This window comes from Penicillium oxalicum, chromosome III (assembly GCF_001723175.1).
Source record: "Penicillium oxalicum strain HP7-1 chromosome III, whole genome shotgun sequence".
NCBI lineage: Eukaryota > Fungi > Ascomycota > Eurotiomycetes > Eurotiales > Aspergillaceae > Penicillium > Penicillium oxalicum.
This window is the reverse complement of record NC_064652.1, coordinates 475,827-494,769: the sequence shown is the minus strand read 5'-3', so window position 1 is coordinate 494,769 and position 18,943 is coordinate 475,827. Positions and strand designations below refer to the sequence as shown.

At 51.1% G+C, this 18,943-nt stretch overlaps 6 protein-coding genes across 6 annotated transcripts; 2 read left to right on the top strand and 4 right to left on the bottom strand.

Moving 5' to 3' along the window:
• Positions 1–1,517: 1,517 nt before the first annotated feature.
• POX_c03655 (uncharacterized protein) lies at positions 1,518–1,655 on the bottom strand (the record flags this gene model as incomplete). Its single annotated transcript, XM_050112546.1, has 1 exon — positions 1,518–1,655. One exon carries the CDS (start codon positions 1,653–1,655, stop codon positions 1,518–1,520), a length of 138 nt encoding a protein of 45 aa, XP_049970102.1.
• A 2,737-nt stretch (positions 1,656–4,392) lies between these two features.
• On the bottom strand, positions 4,393–5,948 carry POX_c03653 (uncharacterized protein; the record flags this gene model as incomplete). Its single annotated transcript, XM_050112545.1, has 3 exons — positions 4,393–4,652; positions 4,741–5,495; positions 5,632–5,948. 3 exons carry the CDS (start codon positions 5,946–5,948, stop codon positions 4,393–4,395), a joined length of 1,332 nt encoding a protein of 443 aa, XP_049970101.1.
• Positions 5,949–7,107: 1,159 nt separating this feature from the next.
• Positions 7,108–8,264, bottom strand: POX_c03652 (Aflatoxin B1 aldehyde reductase member 2; the record flags this gene model as incomplete). The annotated part of the gene is made up of 2 exons (XM_050112544.1): positions 7,108–7,625; positions 7,730–8,264. The coding sequence occupies 2 exons, from the start codon at positions 8,262–8,264 to the stop codon at positions 7,108–7,110; spliced, it is 1,053 nt and encodes a 350-aa protein (XP_049970100.1).
• Positions 8,265–8,604: 340 nt separating this feature from the next.
• On the top strand, positions 8,605–9,459 carry POX_c03651 (uncharacterized protein; the record flags this gene model as incomplete). Its single annotated transcript, XM_050112543.1, has 1 exon — positions 8,605–9,459. One exon carries the CDS (start codon positions 8,605–8,607, stop codon positions 9,457–9,459), a length of 855 nt encoding a protein of 284 aa, XP_049970099.1.
• A 340-nt stretch (positions 9,460–9,799) lies between these two features.
• POX_c03650 (Tubulin gamma chain) lies at positions 9,800–11,850 on the top strand (the record flags this gene model as incomplete). The annotated part of the gene is made up of 8 exons (XM_050112542.1): positions 9,800–9,807; positions 9,884–9,924; positions 10,082–10,194; positions 10,269–10,322; positions 10,458–10,640; positions 10,734–10,937; positions 11,003–11,107; positions 11,173–11,850. The coding sequence occupies 8 exons, from the start codon at positions 9,800–9,802 to the stop codon at positions 11,848–11,850; spliced, it is 1,386 nt and encodes a 461-aa protein (XP_049970098.1).
• A 4,109-nt stretch (positions 11,851–15,959) lies between these two features.
• On the bottom strand, positions 15,960–16,331 carry POX_c03649 (uncharacterized protein; the record flags this gene model as incomplete). Its single annotated transcript, XM_050112541.1, has 1 exon — positions 15,960–16,331. The coding sequence occupies one exon, from the start codon at positions 16,329–16,331 to the stop codon at positions 15,960–15,962; it is 372 nt and encodes a 123-aa protein (XP_049970097.1).
• Positions 16,332–18,943: the final 2,612 nt, after the last annotated feature.

The following is an 18,943-nucleotide window of genomic DNA, read 5'->3' as shown; positions in this document are numbered from 1 at the left end:
GGAATCCTTTTGCCCAGCTGCAAGTGATGGACAAACACCGTGGTCCAGAACTAACCGCCGTCCACCCATGCACCATGCAGACGAGACGAATGGAGAACTAGGAATTGAAGGGTCGGAGCATTCCTGCAGAAGTGCAGAATCAGATCCGATGTACTGTAGGATGTACCTAGTCACAGAAGGGAAGTTAGTGAGGTGTCTGCACAGGACTACAGCGTGGTACTCTCAGAGTACTACTCTGTAGCCTCTGCAACGTTCCAAGTGCTCGAGTACTGTACTGTACTGACACAGTGTCCTACTCCAGTCCTTGTCCGGCTTCTCCTCCCTGGAACCCTTGTCACAGTATACATCTGAAACATGGCAAACGCTATTCCGAACACCAACACCACCCTGTGCTGGGAATTGAAATGTCTCCCGGGAGACGCAAGTGCCGGTTCAAAGGGAGGTCATGAGTATCCAGCTGGCCGTCCCCTCTGTCCACGCTGGGCAGAGTCGTACAGTACTACACTGACGCTCTCCAGCTGTCAAGGGCCTATGACGGTAACTGACTTTTCCGACTTGCCTCGTATCAAGTAACTTCATCAATCATCACCGTATAGTTGCTTTCTCCATGCCGTCCTCTACCTATACCCGTTAGACATGTACCCCATAAAGTAAAACACCAACACCATTCTCCGGACCTAGTCCTAGTTCTCCAGAAAAACCACACTGCGACCAGCCTACACTAGGTACGTGGATCTCCGGGGTGGAGACCAACCCAGTCGGCGCCCGGGCGATTGGATAAAAATAGCGAGAGACATCACCCTTGACAGAAGAATACAGGAAAAATATTAAAAAAAAAAAAAAAAAAAAAAAAAAAAAAAAAAACACCAATGTCCCTTATCGTGGAGAGATTTCCCAGTTCCACCGCCCACACGAGTCTAGGTATGTAGGATTCTGCACAAACTTTCCATCTCCATATGGAGGATACCGATCGACTCGAACTTGTCTCGGGAGAGAGAAAGAGAGAGAGAGAGAGAGAGAGAGAGATTTCGGACTGGTATCATGGCTCTACCGGGAATTATCCCGGGGGTTACACCGAACTAGAAACGATGATTGTATACAGTACGTCTCCCACCAGGAGAGAGTATCAATGATCGTTTGATTGTGAGAAAGTAAAATGAATGATCCCTGGATCGATGGATTAGGACCTCATAGAGAGAACCTAGACGACAGGTCAACTGCATCCCGTCGAGTTCCAGGATTTTCAATAGCCCTTGAAGATGGCAGGGAAAGACTGGAGAAGGATCTGTGTATCAAAGTCCAAGGAAACCCTAATGCTGAATAGGAAACAAGTAACAAAAAAGATGTAAGTTTTACATTCGTGATACTTTAGTATACGGTAGTAGTAGTCTTGCCCTGCTCTTCATATACAATTTCCCCTATACTACACTAGTTACTCATCCCACTCCAGACTGACCATCAACCTTGAAGATGATTTGCACCCGAAACACATCCGAGACTCGATGTACTTGAACGTCCTAAACCCCATCCCCCGCGCGCTGGCAGGGAGGGGGGGGGGCGGGGGAGGCGCAATAAAGACCACAGGTGAACCAGGAGTAGTACAGTAGAGACTCGAAGAAGTAAACATCTGCCCGGACTCTGTCGAGGTATCCCATCCCATTTTTCTCTCCTCCCCTGCGTCACTAGCAATAGTTTCACCACCCACACAACCAATCACCATGGTACGTAGAGGGCTCTCCGCAGACAAAAGCAAAAAAAAGAAAAAAGAAAAAAGAAAAAGGGTGCTTCCTCCAAAATGACATGATGTTCCAGTCTCGTGGTCCACTACCCAGTAAGGACCAAGACCACACTCGCGAGAGCGTCGAGGCGTGACCCGCTCTCGAGCTGAGTTTTGGAAACTTGGACGTGGGAGGTTTTTGTTCCCGAGAGACTTGATTTCTGCACGGAGGTGGGATTTCGGGACTCACGACGGTTGCCTGGTGCGCGATCTCAAGATCGACTGATCCATTTTGCCCTGTCGAGCGCGTGAAGGGGGAGGGGGATTCAATTCAACCCCACGAAAGAAAGGGCCGGATCGGCAGCAGAGTCACTACTGCACCAGAGTGTAGCCGCCCTTCTCTCGAGGAGTGGCGCCAAAGATGTCGGCCTTGTACTACGTGACATTTTGGGTAGGATGTACATCTATACATGGTAGGAGTACACTTCAATAGAGAGTAGCATAGATACTGGTACTCAGTAGTACCTTGCTCTTCAACTACTGTACCCCGTGAAAGGGGAGTACGAGTCATCCTTTGCACGAAGCATACCAAAACCAGATGACCCTGGATCAGTCGTCGGACAGCAACCACCGTTCCCAGATACCGTTTACCACATGCGGAGTCCCAAAAGGGGGGGAAATATACATATAAAAAAAAGGCGGGATCAATTTTATCCTCTCTCATGGCCAATTGAGCGTTCATGATCGTGAAATCGAGGCAAAAAAGGTACTATTGAGGAGTAGGGATTACAGTAGGTCTATAGTCATTTCGTAATTGGTAACTACTGCACTATGACTACCAAACAGTCTCAACTCGGTTCCCATATCCCGTCGAACCGTGGAAACCGCTTCTCCCCCCCAGATCCGAATGTGCACTGCACTGCACTTAGCGCGCACGTCGTGCCAGTTTGGCGGGCGCATGTCCCTATTGGAGCGCACGTTTCGGCGGTTCAGATAAAACGAGCGTACAGGACGAGGACTCAACCCAGCCTGTACGAAATGCTACTGGATCTGCACGAGTGACCGCCTCTCGGTAGGCAGTCATCAATGAGAATCGGCAATAGGTCCCCGTCAGTAGTAAAGAGTTGGACGTGAACATTTTTGCCACGACCACCCATCTCATTCCCTTCCCTGCCCTTCCTTCTAACCCATTCGGCATCAATCATCATCCCTCTCTGCCGAGAGAGAGAGAGAGAGAGAGAAACAAATCCATCATCAAAAGTACTACACATCCATCGAGTTTTACATCCACAAAGAAAAGATCTCCACCGAATCGACAGTGGATCTACCACCGATCACCCCCGCCGCGGAAACCCATGGGGGAAGAATTCTAGGCCCGCATCGAACACATCGGTTGATCGATAGAAAAATTACAAAAAAGAGGGCACCTGGTATGCGCGACTGGTCGGAACGGTTGGATCCAAAGGTGTCCTGTCCGAGTGAGGTGAGGTCAGCATCTGTGTCTATTCAATATTGAAATTGACATTGACATTGTGTCCTCTTTTTTTTGATTCCTTTTCTTAGATTCTTCCAATGGGAATGGAGGCCTCGAGTTGTCGATTCATTCGATTTCTATTCGCTCGGGACTCGTTTCAAATTGCTCGAATCTTCAAATACGAGTAGTGGGAGGAGGGTGCGTTGGCATTCGGGGCCCGGATGGGCCCGGCTGGACTGCATCGGTCGATCTGGACGAGATCGAGTGAGTCTATAATGACTGCACTCACGAATAATAATAATAATAATTATACTTACAAGTATACACAAAGGATGAATGGTAGGTAGACGTCGGTAGGTTACGTGATGGCTTAGCACCATGGACTCGGGACCCAACGATCGTGAATGCGAATGCAATCTTCCCTGGACCCTGGGATCAACTTCGATGCCAACGCCACTGACCTCGCCCCCCCCCCCCAGGAGAATTCCATCGTAATCTAAAACTGGTGGGTTGGTCGGTGGGTTGACAGAGGGTGTGAATTGGAATGCAGTGATTCGTAGATCCATCTACGGATCATCCAACTGGGTACAACAATGAATGGCCTGGCCCAGTCGGCGGACGACCGACTACGGGGGTTGGACGGTGGGTGAGTATGGCCGGTATCATTATTTACTGTAGATGGACGACTGCGCCTGGACATCCGGGGTGGGAGAGATACGCAATTCGGGACCGAGAATACCCAAGCGGGTCCAGTGGCCCCTCGACCATGTCATGTTCAAGAAATAAGAATCTGGGGATGCCTCGAGGGCGGCGGATTCTCGTCCAACCTAATCGAGACCTTGGGTGCGCTTTCCTACCAGATCTGGTCTCGATCATTCAACGGGCCAGTCCGGAAGCATATTGTCTATGACAGTCACAGGGCGGAGGAGGGAAAAAGATAGAGACATTATAAGAGGGGCCGAAATGCAGCAGAGGCAACACAACTTCAAGTGGGAAAACATACAAGACGAGAAAGGAGAGAGAAAAAAAAAGAGAGAAACAGGGCCAAGGAGGCCAAGTCGACATCCGATATAATGCTCAGCAGACGAGATCAAACAGTCAAATATAAAACCACACCCCGCCGAGTAAATCTAGACATCAACGACAACGGTTACCAGCACCCGATGCAATGAAAAGAAGAAGACACACACAAAAGACAGCTCTACTCGTCGCTCTCAGACTCCACCTGATCGTTTTCCAGTTGTTTCCGGCGCTCCTCCTGCATTTCCCGATAGGTACTCCAGCTGAGCAGGAAGAATGCGGCCATGATCAATACTCCACCCACAATGGATGAAAAGGACAGAGCCTGTCCTGTGCGGATCCAGTCAACAATCGCGACGAGGAAGATCGTCAAGAGTGCTGCTACGGACGAGAGCACCGGCGATGTCAGGGAGATCAAGACGAGGAATGATCCCGAAAAAGCTGCGCAACGGAACACAGTCAGCGTTACGTCCATACTCGCTGAGAGGAGACGGTCCAGTTCCTCATTGAAGGAAACCTAAATACTTACTCGCATTGGCAAGCACAGAAATCAAAAGCATCCACGCCGCTTCACCCGTGGGGACCCGAAAGGTCTCCCATCCCAGCATGTGCAAGATGGGGATCGGAATCCACAACACACAGAGAGTGAAGCAACCGATCATGCTACCAAAGGTATTGGCAAAGATGGTCCCTCGCCCGGCACTAGTTCCCTCGGGCGGACAGGCAAAGCGCTTGTACAAGACCTCATAAAGGCCATACAGCACACTGCCAATACCAATGATGATATTTCCCAGGAGCCGGTTCTGAGCTTCTTCATCAACTCCGGTCTTGGCCGATCCATCCTTGGCCACCTTGCTGGGTCGATCACCGTATGCAACGATGAGCACACCGATGATGGCCACGCACACCGAGAGGATTTTGTCAAGGCGTAGCTTATCCTTGAGAAGCGGAATGGAGAACGCATACGCAAAAAAGGCGGAACAGTTGTAAATAGCCGTCAAGTCGCTAGCGGTGGTCAAGTTCACAGCCAAGTACCACGACCCACCGGCGACAGTCAGAGCGGTGGTCACAAACGCGGTCGTTTTGATCATATACGGGACGGGTGATCGGTGAGAGTCCCGCGAGGTGAGATGGACGTCTTGGCTTTGCACCATCTGAGCGGTGGTCTTGACCAAATAAACATGCCGGCGCCAGAACGCTGCCCAGGACAGTTTTCGCTTTTGAATTCGAAGAATCAGGAGTTGAAAGGGCCACAGCAATGACCAGGAGCCATGGGTGATGTACCTGCAGTGAAGAAAAAGGAGAAAAAGAGTCAGACAACAGTCCGACTGGTCCCAAGGCGCACTGGCCAAGAGAGAGAGAGAGAGAGAGAGAGACAGCGGCGCCGGAGCGCACAGGAGGGAGAACCCGATCAACTTACAGCATACAATACGGTTTATCCCAGTGTAGTTCATGCTGAATGTATACAGCTGTCTCGGTCTGAACGACGAAGCTCGCCAAACTCAACAGTAGAAACCCCGCTGCGATTATGTACTTCTTCCGGGTTGCTTGCGCAGCGTCATATTCGGAATTTCGGGATTGAATGGTCGGCCGACGGGTATGGTGCAACATGGGTCGATGTTCTGTGTCATGGCTGAAGCTTGATCGATCAAGCCGTGGAGAAGGATCGTCTTTGAGTAACGGTTGCTGCGATCGGCCGTCGGTTGGCCGATGCATTGGAGGCCGGTTCACAACCATTTCGTCGTCTGATTCCAGAGACGTGCGAGATAGGTCCGGCCTTTGGTCCCGCGAATCCTCAAGTTCGATGCTGTCTGAAGCCACAACGCTGTTCGGCCACGTTGTTCTTTGGAGGAACCCTGCTACTCTTTACAGAGAACTTGGACGCCAGCGTGTCTGGAATGTCTTGCACTTTGAGTGCTGGAGCTGTCCCGCGGAAGCTGGAAGTGAGGTTGACGTTGATGTTTTCAAAGTCCCTCGAATGAATCGGGTCGCGTGGTGGGGTCCCTTCAATCACAATCGGTCCTTTCGTTGGTAGGGATGTCGTAGGGGGGTATCACAGGGCAAAGCGTGCTGGAGGGGCTGAGGATTTGCTGTAGCTCCGTATGTGGTCATCGCACTGTTCCGTGGTGAATGGCTCTTCGGCCACGGGGGAGACGGGCTAGCCGTGAATGTCGAAAGGTGAGTGAGTGTCTTTGCGATGGATGATGAGCGCGAAGGACATTCAGCAGTAGTAGATTCACGTGGATTCCGTGGTCAAGGAGGAACTGATTGCAAAACCCGGTAATCGACAATTCTAGAAAGCCGCCTGCCACTTTCATGTACAGGTGCAGCGGTCCTTCAAGGATTGGACACCGTCGTCATCCAGGGCCCCATACCGCTTTGGGAATGGCGGACACACGTGATGGAGGCCTGGGCGCCCAGCGGGGATCCGGTGGGTCTGCTTCAGGTGAACGCTCTTGCCCTTTTACCACCGTTCCATGATTCTCGCCCTTTACTCCTGGCTGGAGCCTACAGTCTCTGCCGAGTGACTACATTGAGCACGTTTCGGGTCCACGTTCATTCTGGGCATGCAGAAACCAAGCGAAATGGGCGCATTTTGAGGGGTGTCATTCTTGAAATCAACGATGCTTTACTCCGTTCGGGCCAGCCCACTTGTGGCTTGTCGAACAATCATCTGACGGACTACCGGGGGAGCTTGGTGGTCCGGGCATGATCACTCTGGCATGTTCTCTTCGACAAGCGCAACCCGGTCATCAGGCCTGGTCATTCGAAACTGTTGGTGTCAAGCATGGGCAGAAACTTCATTTCAGTATGTATCTCTTTGGATATTCTATGCAACAAAGTGGTCTCTCTCGCAACATCTTAGCCACCAATGTACAACATTATAGTCAGGTCATTAGACTTTGGGCTTGGGTTTGAAGAGCGCCTCCTGAGTATCATAGGTGTACTTCAGATCCAAATGCCAGTAGTTGGCAGAGTAAGCCTTCGCAATCATCCAGGCCTCATCCAAAGCCTTCACCACCTCCTCTGGCAAAGGACCTTTCTGCAAATCCTTGAGATTGCTCTCGAGCTGATTGAAGCTGCTGACGCCAACAATGACTCCGTCCCGACCGTCCCCATCCATCTTCAGAGCCGAATGGTGCCGCACCCACCGCAAAGCCGTCTCGATCAGAGTCAGTCCATGCTTTTCCACAACGGGCTCAATCAAACTCAGAGCCTCAAAGTTGGCATCGCGGAAATACCGATTCCGGTAGTTGTTGCCGGTCCCGTGCTTATCGCTGTATCGCCCCTCCGCAGGAACATCCTTGGTCTTGTACTTTCCGGAGAACAGACCTCCCGCCAGAGGATTGTAAACCACAATATCAATGCCGTAGCGTCGGCAAACAGGTACCAGTTCGGTCTCGATGTTGCGAGCTAAAGTGCCCACCGTTAGCCATGTCTGAAACCCCCTCCGGAAGCACTATGCGATGCGAAAGACTGCATGCATGGGAGCACAGATGGGACTATTCTTCACTCACTGATGGCATTGTACATGGCTTGATAGATAGTCGGACGCACCCAGCCCCGCTCCGCACATGTTGTGACGATCTCGGCAACCTCGAAAGCCGTGTAGTTGCTCAGGCCCAGCTGCACAAACTTACCCTCCTTGTGCAGCTTGTTGACCTCTTCCAGAGTCTCTGCGAATGGCACCGAGCGGTCCGGTGCATGAAGGTAGAAGATATCGACTTGGTCGGTGTTCAACTCCTTCAAAGATAGCTCGAGCTTCTCGCGCACCACTGCGGGTTTGTGGGCACCGGCTTCGATCGGATACCATTTGGTCGCGAGGGTCAGCCCGCGCTCCTTCCACTGAGCCTTGGCTGTAAACGCCTCCTGTTCGCCCCCCACGTAGATTCGGGCGGTGTCGATTTCGTTGAAGCCTTGTTGTTGGAAGTAGTCGAGACATTTCTTGTACTCGTCGAGTGATGTGATGCGGGCCCCTTTGGACTCGTCCGGGCCAAAAGTCATCAAGCCCAGGATGACCCGAGGCTGAGGGTTCTGTGCAATCAGCGGCATGACGGTGATTTATATCTTCGGTGTAGAGATTCTTGCTTGAAGAAGTTTGCCGACAGATCAACGACCGAGCGTGTGAAGGCTACACTGTTGGAGACGAAGACGTGCGGGGGAGGGGCTGCGGAAATTACCGCTTTGACAACAATAGCTGTCGCCATCGGCTCCACCAGCGCCAGTGCCGCACGCACAGCGAAGCAGCGCAAGACTACAAGCACTGCTGGACTGCTATATCAAACTCTGACGAGGCTTTGGTCAAATTAAAATCGCTAGTCTTCCGTTCTCGGCTTGAGGTCCTGGCATTTTGCAATACGTCCGACTCATCCACGTCCTCTCGGCCCTCGAAATGGCATCGGAAAGGAAAAATGACACCTTCCGAATCATGGTCATCAATCCTAATGTTTCAGTGGAGATGACAGATGCCTTGAAACCGATCATCAAAAGACTTGACTTTCAGGATGTCGAGTGGACGTTCTATACTTCCCCACGAGAGGATCCCAGCCCCGACTCGCCCGATTCAGAAGGACCAATTGATAGCATCAACGGACCCGAAGACTCGGCCAAGACAGCATGGACATGCAGAGATGTCTGCCAGCACATCCAAGACTACGATGCTTTCTTAGTGGCCTGCTACTCGGCCCATCCTCTCGTGGGAATGATACGCAAAGCCATCGCCGAGTACGAAGGAACGCACCGGGATCAACGCCGCCGGTTCGTCACGGGAATCTTTGAAGCCAGCGTGACAACATCCATGTCCTTGATCAGTGCATTCAACCTGACATCTGTGCAGTACGCCCGCGAGCAAGTGGAAGACTCCTTCGGCATTGTGACCACCGGGAGTGCTTGGAAGCAGGAGCTCACCAATGCGGTTACCGAAATGCTCGTGGGCAAAGGCAGAGATCCCCCCGCCTGCTTTGCTGGAGTCGCAACGACGGGGCTTTCCGCCATTGAACTGCATCATACGGATCCTCGGGAAGTCAAACGTCGAATCTCTGAAGCAACGGCGTCTCTCCTGCGGAATTCTAAAACTTTTGTGGCTGCAGTCTGTCTGGGATGTGCAGGCATGGTTGGTATGGATGAGGCAGTCCGAGAAGGATGCATTGCGGCCTACGGGGAGTCAAATGGTTCGCGAGTCCGCATTGTCGACGGTGTTCTCGCAGGCTCTCGTCAGCTGGCGGATCATTGTCGTTCTGGATACTAAATCCAGAAGGGAGGGCCCGGCCAGTGCTGTAAAAAAAAAAAAAAAGTGTGGCGAATGGAAGCCAATAGTCAATGGGTTGGGTTGAACGTATATTTGAGTTTTGCAAACTTTTCTTATCGAAGAAACATAAAAGCAGCTGCTAATTAATGTCAATTAAAGAGATAAGTTGCAAGAACTGAAGCACCAAATTCCGCTGCGCATCTTCATTCATGACGACACCCCAAGTGCCGAGGTGGATAGTGATGCCTAAGGCCCTCAGCTCCGAGCCCAAATTGTTCCCCGCGCCAACGCGCGGTACGCGTGTACTGACAATCCCGACGAGGTGACGAGCTGAATCAAGATGCCTAGGTAGGAGGTCCAGGTTCGATTGAGAGCTAGCATCTTCATCGGATCTCCTTGAAGCAGTGACTAACTTGCTGTCCAGGGAAATCATCACGATTCAAGCCGGCCAATGCGGCAACAACGGTATGTTTTGCTCCTCCGCGGCCTTTCAAGTTCTCGTGAGTCGCTCTTAGCGCCGCACATCAAAAAAAGAGTCGATCAGCACGAGAAGGATTCCAAGCCGCAGATGCCAATCTGAGATCCTAGGAGCAAACTTCTGGTTGCTGACTATTCCTTGCAGTTGGTAGTCAATTTTGGCAACAACTTTGTCTGGAGCATGGTATCAGCCAAGACGGCAATCTCGAAGAGTTTGCGACCGAAGGCGGCGATCGTAAAGATGTGTTTTTCTACCAGGTTTGTGAAGCACCCTCATGAGCTTTGAGAATGCCTCAACCGCAAAGGCTAATGACTGGCCCAACTTGGTACAGAGTGACGATACCCGATACATTCCTCGAGCCATATTGCTGGATTTAGAACCACGAGTATGACAGCCTCCTCCCCTCCCATCTTGAATCCTTGCAAAGACCGATCATATTGAGAAAAAAAAAAGATAAGAAAAGGAAGAGGCGGGGGAAATGCCCATCACGAGCGAAATCTGGGTTGCTGAAGCTGTGCAGGTCCTCCATGCGATTCAATCTGGTCCTTACCGCAACATCTACAACCCCGAGAACTTCTTTATCGGACAGAATGGAGTCGGCGCAGGAAATAACTGGGGTGCGGGATATGCTGCTGGTGAAGGTGTTCAAGAAGAGATATTCGACATGATTGATCGAGAAGCAGATGGCAGTGACTCGCTCGAGGTATGATTCGATCCCCAAGGCAGAAGGCCGGAAAGATCACATAAGTCGACAAAAATTCCCCGTGAGAGTCCGTCACTCACATTTCGAGGTTAGGGTTTCATGCTACTACACTCGATTGCTGGTGGAACCGGTTCAGGCTTGGGAAGTTATCTCTTGGAGCGGATGAACGATCGATTTCCCAAGAAACTCATTCAGACCTACTCCGTGTTTCCAGACATGCAAACAACGGACGTCGTGGTTAACCCATACAACAGTCTACTCTCCATGCGACGGCTGACGCAGGATGCGGACTCGGTGGTATGTTTGTCGGTTCGAAGCGTATACTGGAGATGAGATTGATCGGCTAAATCGGTCTCCGGCAGGTGGTACTTGACAATGGCGCCCTGTCTCGCATCGTTGCAGATCGACTTCACATGAGGCCAGGTTCGATTGACGACACAACGAATTTTGATCAGACCAACCAACTGGTAAGGTGCCGTTGACCGTCCGGATGTGTCGATCACAGTCTCCGTAGATTCTAACTCTGCCGCAGGTCTCGACGGTCATGTCCGCATCCACAGCCACACTCCGCTACCCCGGTTACATGCACAACGATCTCGCTGGGATCATTGCCTCGCTCATCCCCACGCCCCGCTGCCATTTCTTGCTCACCTCATACACCCCTTTCACCGGCGACAACATCGAACAGGCCAAGACGGTGCGCAAGACCACCGTGCTCGACGTGATGCGTCGTCTCTTGCAACCGAAGAACCGCATGGTCTCCATGACCCCAAGCAAATCCAGCTGCTACATCAGTATCCTGAACATGATCCAGGGTGAGGCCGACCCCACCGACGTGCACAAGTCCCTGTTACGTATCCGTGAGCGTCGCCTCGCGTCCTTTATCCCCTGGGGTCCCGCCAGCATTCAGGTTGCCCTAACCAAAAAATCGCCATACTTGCAACATTCGCACCGAGTGAGCGGCCTGATGCTCGCCAATCATACTTCGGTGGCGACTCTCTTCAAGCGCATCATTCAACAATACGATCGCCTGCGCAAGCGAAATGCTTTCCTGGAGCCGTACAGGAAAGAGGCTCCGTTCGCCGACGGATTCGGGGAATTCGACGAGGCCAGGGCCGTGGTGATGGATCTCGTCGCCGAGTACGAAGCGGCAGAACGTGAGGATTATCTCGATCCAGGTGCTGGTGCCGAAAAAGAAATGGGGGTCTAATGTCGAGAGAAAGCTCTCGTCATACTTGACTCGGGCTCAATTTCGGTCCTTTTGCCCCCTCCCTCGCGGTCTGCGTATCTTACTGTTGATTTTCTGTTCTTTGTCTCTTTTTTCTTTTCCCCACTGTGGTGATTGTGTTCAGCAGTGCATGGTACATGACGGCGCATCCACTAAGGCGCGAGTGCAATGGGGTTTTCGGCGTTGATACTTCTCTTTTCAGCTCAACAATACCAATGCTTCTTCATGTTTATTCCTGAAAGAATAAAAGAAAGAAAGAGCCAAACAAGACGAGGGCGCGACTTTTATCCAACTAGTCTTCAGGAATATTTGTCCACGCCTTGGGTTTTTAGTCCATTACCTATAATCGACAAGGGCCGTTAAGTACTACTCTGAACGCTCGAGTGGATGCCCGGAGTCTAAACCTCCTTATTTATAGAAACGTGTAATGTCATAAGCAATATATCCTATCCACCTGAGGTTGTACTCTGATGTCTGAAGCTGTCTGTCCAAGTCTGATCCCTATCCTCATTCAAACAACGGCAGAGAAACCTCTCCTCCCACTGACGGGACTTGAACGCCCAGTGATAGTAGGTACTAGATCCTTAATAACGTCACCAATCCAATGAGCTCACTTCAGGTTGGTTGTCCATGCAAACCGCTGTCTCGGAGAAAGTGGCCAGAGTCATACTCATTGGAAAGAAGAAGCGATCATGGAGTTCCTTCCATTAGTGTCTCGCTTTTCCGTTGTCTATATACTCTCCCCTGCCCCCTGCTATTCGTACCCGCTATTGTGCTGGTGCCATGACTACTCGTACTGGCTGTACGGCACGTCAACCTAGACTTTTCATACCGACCACCTCTCCTCCTGGAATTCTATTTTCCCAAGGTTGGTGTCCTTGATATCTACTAACAGGTTTTCTCTGTACAGGTATTCTGCGCTTTGTATAGTAGAAAGTAGCCACACATGTACATAAAATATGAGCAGCATGCTAAACATTGATCTCCGCTGCAACGAAAGCGGGGGGCTAATATCGGGCAGCGGGGCATTTTATCCTCTTCCGCCTCAATAGAGAGGATGCATTGATTAAAAATGGAGATTATAGATGATACACCCTTATATTTTCCATCGTCTGCTAAGCTTGCTGCGAGAGATCGACGGAACGATGCCCGTTGAATAGGGTTGACCAAGCTGAACCCAAGCCATCATCATTTCAGACAGGAGTGTATCCCAATCTTTCATGCTAAAGCTGAAACCTAGCCTCTGGAATGGGCGGACCAGATTGAGATTGATGACCAGGGCAAACACCTAGGTACTGCCCCAGTATAACTGCTTAACGATTTCAGAGTTCATGAATGATCTAAGTATCTGCTGGACGCGATTGATTCAGTTGTTGGATCATCGACAGTAGACACCCATTGCAAGGCTCGTACCAGGTTGGATAATTCATTTAGCAGACGATCCATTTGACCAACCATTTGAAGGTACCGTTTACCTATACTTTATCTCCAATTGTCTAATCCACGGTCCTCAATCCTGGAACACACTTTCAAATTTTATCCCCACATGCACTGCCGAAGAACATGTCTGCCGCAGAACAGAGTACTCTCTTCCTATGAAGGGAATCATTTGACCTTTTTTCTTTCTTTTTTTTGCTATTTCTTCCACAAAACAAGAAAAAAAAGAACTGGACAACTAAAAAGAAAAGGATAGAAATTCCTCATTTAAATTGATTGGTCCAGACCGTTACATTTACTCCTTGATCTTTCTGTCCCATGTCCGATGCAGTTACTCATTGGCGGAAACCATTCAGTCACCCGCCCTCAAAAGCACAAGGGCTCTCTCTCTCTCCATCTTCCAATCCAGTCGTGCATGCATCCCCGAGTCCGAGCAATACAGAGCGACGCATACCGCACGGACAGGATATTCACATGCGATGCGCATTGCATAATCTACCGGCCCGCGCAGGGACCGTGTTTCTCTCTATCGATCCCCATCCGCAGCTCCTGGGTCCCAATTGCGAACATGACAGGTCATCTCTCCTACTGGCAAAGCCAGTCTTTTGAAGCCACGCATCCCCCTTCTCCCCCCTCGTGTGCGCGCGCGAAAGAGAGAGAGAGAGAGAGGGAGGGAGAGAAAGGGAGAGAGAAACCTCCAGCTGTTCACCGTGACCGCTTTTCCAAAATCTTCAGGTCTGAATAGAGATTTGGTGGATGCGTTTCACAGATGGCAGAAGTAGTGGAAGACTTAGCGTGATTTCGTACTGTGTCTAGATCGTTGGCTTGGGGATCGATGTTGATGCAAGACGTTGCCTCTATATAGTACTTGGTACTTAACGTTTGCTCTTGTTATGGGGTATGTTATTTGTCAGACTTTCACACTCAATTGAAAGCTTGCCTGTTGTAGGATTGTTTCAATTGGCGGAGGTCTCGTTGAAATTTAAACATGGTCAGTAGAGGAGATTTTTCTTTGCGTATATGTATATTTATCCTAGGTCTCTTTCGACTCTTTCATCGTCCATTACTATCTATCCCTGAATCGGGCTTATCTAGATCCAAGCTATGATCCTCACCGCACATTCATCTTCTACGTTCCGCCAGCCAAATATCCATCCACCTACTAACCTATCAGACACTTACGCTCCGCCGCCAGACTTTCACCAATATTCTCGCTCATGCCCACGCTCAAATAAACAGCGATCGTCTCTCAAAGTTAGCACCCGAGTGCTCGGGATGGAAGAGCCAAGGAGTTAAAAAGTAAAACTCATAAGGTACCTAACTCGTATCCCATTCTTGCCACCGCGTTCCAAGAACTCAAGAGCCCGATGACCTGGACCCGGGGATCCTGCCGGTGGCGGGGTGTGCCATTCGGCGCCCGACCCAGCAATACCACGAAGGTTTATAGCCAATCTTTAGTTGACTATGGAACTCGAGAGGATTCTCTTTTGGAGGGTAGAGTTGGGTGCTGGTGTGTGTGTGTGTGTGTGTGTGTGAGAGAGAGAGAGAGAGAGAGAGAGAGAGAGAGAGACTGGGTTGATTTAAAGGATGGACGGGTGTGAACCAGGGTACTGGAATGGATGTTTTCCATCCTCCCCTTTTTGTTACTTTTCTTTATCTCTTCCTCATTTCTTCTCCCTTTTTCTTTTTGTTTCAGTTTTGTCTTTTTGATTTACCATCTGGGTGAGGGTCCGGACGGGACGCAGTGGTCCTTTTTTTTTTTTCTTTTTCTTTAGGGAGGTTGAAAAGATGAGATCAAGATGCAGACGTGGATGCCCTGAGCAAAAGGCCACGACCATCACGTTACCTCACTGACCTCGGCACCCGAAATGGAAGGACCAAATAGGACCAAGGTTAGTACAGTACATCGACTTGGTTTGCCTGACTAATTGTTGCTAATCCACTCAAGTCGCCAAAAAAAACCTAACCTCGTGTGAGATGATATGCACTGACAGGGGATTCAAGATGAATGGATTCCACCGTGAATCTGCTATACAATGTCATCCGGCGGGTCTTTCTGGTACTCCATCCGGACTGACTGGACTTGCCTTCCCTCCATCATGGCCAACGTGCACCAAGCTCAACATTGCAAATTCTACAGTGTCCGACTCTGTCGAGTACTGATGAAACTGCCACTTGATCTCTACCAACGGTCTCTGTGCCTGTCTCTGCAGAGAATGAGCCAAGTCAGCAAAGTCAGCCAAGTCAGCGGACACGGCCGTCACGGGCTCGACCCTCCTCTCCGACTCTCACGTGAAGGATCCAGTCACGGGGGGATCGATCGTCTCCCCGCTCCACTCGTCCAACCCCAATTAGTCTGACTAGCAAAACGATAGTCGCAATGAGGAGAAGCGATGATATGGAGATGACAATAAATGGGGATATTGCATGAAAAACGTGTAGATCCGCCGCGTCAATAATTACTGCAACCCACAGCAACATGGTCCAGGATTCACAAATTCATGGCTGGTTTCGAAAACTTCTCCTATTTGTCTGGACCTAGAGAGAGACATTCGAGGAACTGGAAGTTGGCTTTCGCCCAGTCTCGCCCCTCAGATAGAGAGGCGGATGCCCGTTTTTTCGATGCGATTGATTTCTGACCAGCTCCATCCGAGTCAGCTCATTCGATTGACCTTCACTTGTTCGCGATGATAACACGCGATAACAAGACAACCCTGTTCCCACCGCTGATGCTTTGGCTGCGGGCGCAGTCCAGCACTCCCCCCGCACGGACCGATGGCCGCATTCCGATCACAGCACACGTACTGTCGTGTCGTCCCCTCGTCTAGGGTATCACTCGACTCAACTCTCACAGTCCCGGCCTGCTGGGTGGCCTGCTGGGTGGCCTGCTGGGTGGCCTGCTGGGTGGGGTCGCGTGCAAGCCGAGCAAAAGAGAAAGAGGGAGCAGCAATCAAGTCAGCGTCTGCCATATTTAGGCTCACACCAGACACCTGCGACGCCGCATACGGGGAGATCTCCGACCCCATCTACAGTAAAAGCCAAGGCACGGCGAGGGGTCGGAAGAGGGGACTCGCAAAAGGTTCAAGAGACGAGGCATTTGAAGTCTCGGGTCTCCCGTTTTAGATTTCAAAAGTGCAACTGGGCCATCGGCTGTACAGAACACTGGATATTGGTCCCTCATAATTAGACTGTTCCTCAAATTCGAGATCAGCCGCCTTGGAAGAGAGAAGGCCGTGCGTGACTCCTCTGTGCCAGGAGTAGGAGTATTGTCGGTAGGAGTATACAGTAGTGGACTCGAGACCAGGATCCACGATCGCCCCGGGGCGTACCCAAATCTCCCCTAAATATCTGGGACTAGAAAGAATGCTGAACCATGGGGGGAACTCGGGGCGTCGGTTCGTCGCTTTTGGGGCGCTGGGCGGAATACATTTGGACTGGGACCTTTGCGCTGCACCGCCCTGTGCTTGAGGGGGGCAAAAAGGAGAGGCGTCACCGCATCGTCAGTTGGGAATGTTTTAAGTCCCAAACACTCAACACGGGGGAGGCGAGACTTTCCCCATTCAAGGTGGTCAATGATCATAGCCCCAAGCAGCTCCGATTAGTTATGGAAGGGGATGCACCACGACCAAATACTTGGGGGGGGGGGCATGATCGCTCTCGGATCAATGGTGGGTGCAGGGCAGATGATACGTAGAGAGTGGCTGAACTACTGTAGTACCCAACCGAACGGGTGGTAACGTGATTCCAGGTGCTGGTCCAGCTTAACCACGTCAGGTGATAACGGTTTCCCAACTTCCATCAGACTCTCGATGAAGCCAACAATCATTTGCGATCCCTCGACCGCCTCTCGGCCGGCCGTGAGTCAGATCCATGGCGGGTGATGGTGATCCCAAAGAAGAGGGCAAAGTTGCGGATCCATCAAGGACAAGAAGAACGGCGTTGCCCATCGAACCTTCTGGGACGAGACCCGCTCTCGCCTCCACGCTGTGGCTGATTCCGTCACTTCTTCTCCCCCCACTGCCTGATCACGCCTCCCCCCGGAGGAGCCATCGTGAAACCGAGCGGCCCCCGGTTCGCTTGAAGCATGGCCGATGCCTGATTCATTCTGGATGGGTTCCGAGGCTCAGGATCGGGCGGCTGAAACCATTCGTTCAGGATGGCAGGTCAGTCTCAATGGATCAATTCGCAATCTGAATCTGAACCTGAATCAGCAGTCATTGGCAATGCTCTAGAATATATCCCCGTACCCCTACACCGTACGCCATGCATATGATGTACTAGATTGGCAGATGCAGAGGACCACCACTGCATCAGAGCAGAGCTAAGACTTCTCGTCCATACAACGGGGGGATTAACAGAAGAGAACCGACGGAGAGCATCGATGAGCTGCCAAAAGGCAACCTAACTGGGGGCACCTGTGGATTTTCAAACCCATTGGCGCAAAACCAACTTGACAGTCATGTACGACTGATCTACGATCATCGTCCCGATTCTCAACTCGGGGACCTGGGTCTTCTCTCCTTGCCCGAGCGAACTATCTCCGGCAGCCTGTTCGCTCCGGATTCGCCTCACTTCGACTGACTCAGCCGACCGCCATCCACTCATGCAGCACTCCCAGTCCCGATGTATGGATCGACGTATGCACCAGCGCAGTAACGTATCTCAGTCAGTGCGAGTTACTTGTCTCCGACAGCACGTAGAATTCTTCTAGATCTGGACAATAAGGAATTGGTCATCTCTCCGCGACTGTCTTGACAAATGACACCCTATGCAACCCACTGGGTGTTCTCCCGGCCTTTTTTCAACCCTGGATCCAGTCCTCTTTCTAACTTGTACTTTAGACTTTTTTTTTTCCTTTTTTTATTATTATTAATTTCTTCTTTTTTTTGACTTCTTTGGCTTTCGGCCTTTTACTTTGTTCAACCATTTTTCAAATCGTCCTTGCCTGCATCTGGTGGAGATTCCTTTGGTCCCGTCCGTTCCGATCCCGGGCTCTTCTCCCTCTTTCTGGCTCTCTCTTCATCGTGGATCGTATGCATTGCAGTCGTAGTCTCTGGAGATTAGCTTATATACTCGCCGGGCCCCCATCTCGCCTCCATCGGAGTACGATCCTCCTTCCCCTTTACGCCTTTACATCATCTACTTCCCACCGGCACCACCCCAAACCCAACATTGACGTCTTTCTCCCTTTCCTTCCTCCTCTTATCTACCTTCTCTCATCCTCATCTTTCCAATTCCATTTCTCTTCCATCACACCTCTGAAACCCCCTTCTTCTCTCTCGCGATAAGATCAACTCCATTTTCCAAGGGTCCCTCTCCCAATCTTCGATTCCTTATCAGCGGTCACGCCTCACCCTTCTCCGCACGGCTCCTCCTCACGACCCGTCCTCGGCGCTAGCCATTGCGACCACCTGTCTCCTGACTCACGCTCCATTCGACCGTGCTTCATCCTCTCGCCGTCGCTTAGAATCCTTCTTAGCTTCATAATCGGCACCTAGCGCCTCTCTTTCTTCCTTTCCACCCTCCCTCTCACATACCCTCACTCTCTGTCTCCTCTCCTCTTCCGAGACTTGGAGACCCTGTGAACCATCTACCGTCTTTCTCCTCACCGCCCATCGCCACCACCACCACCACCATC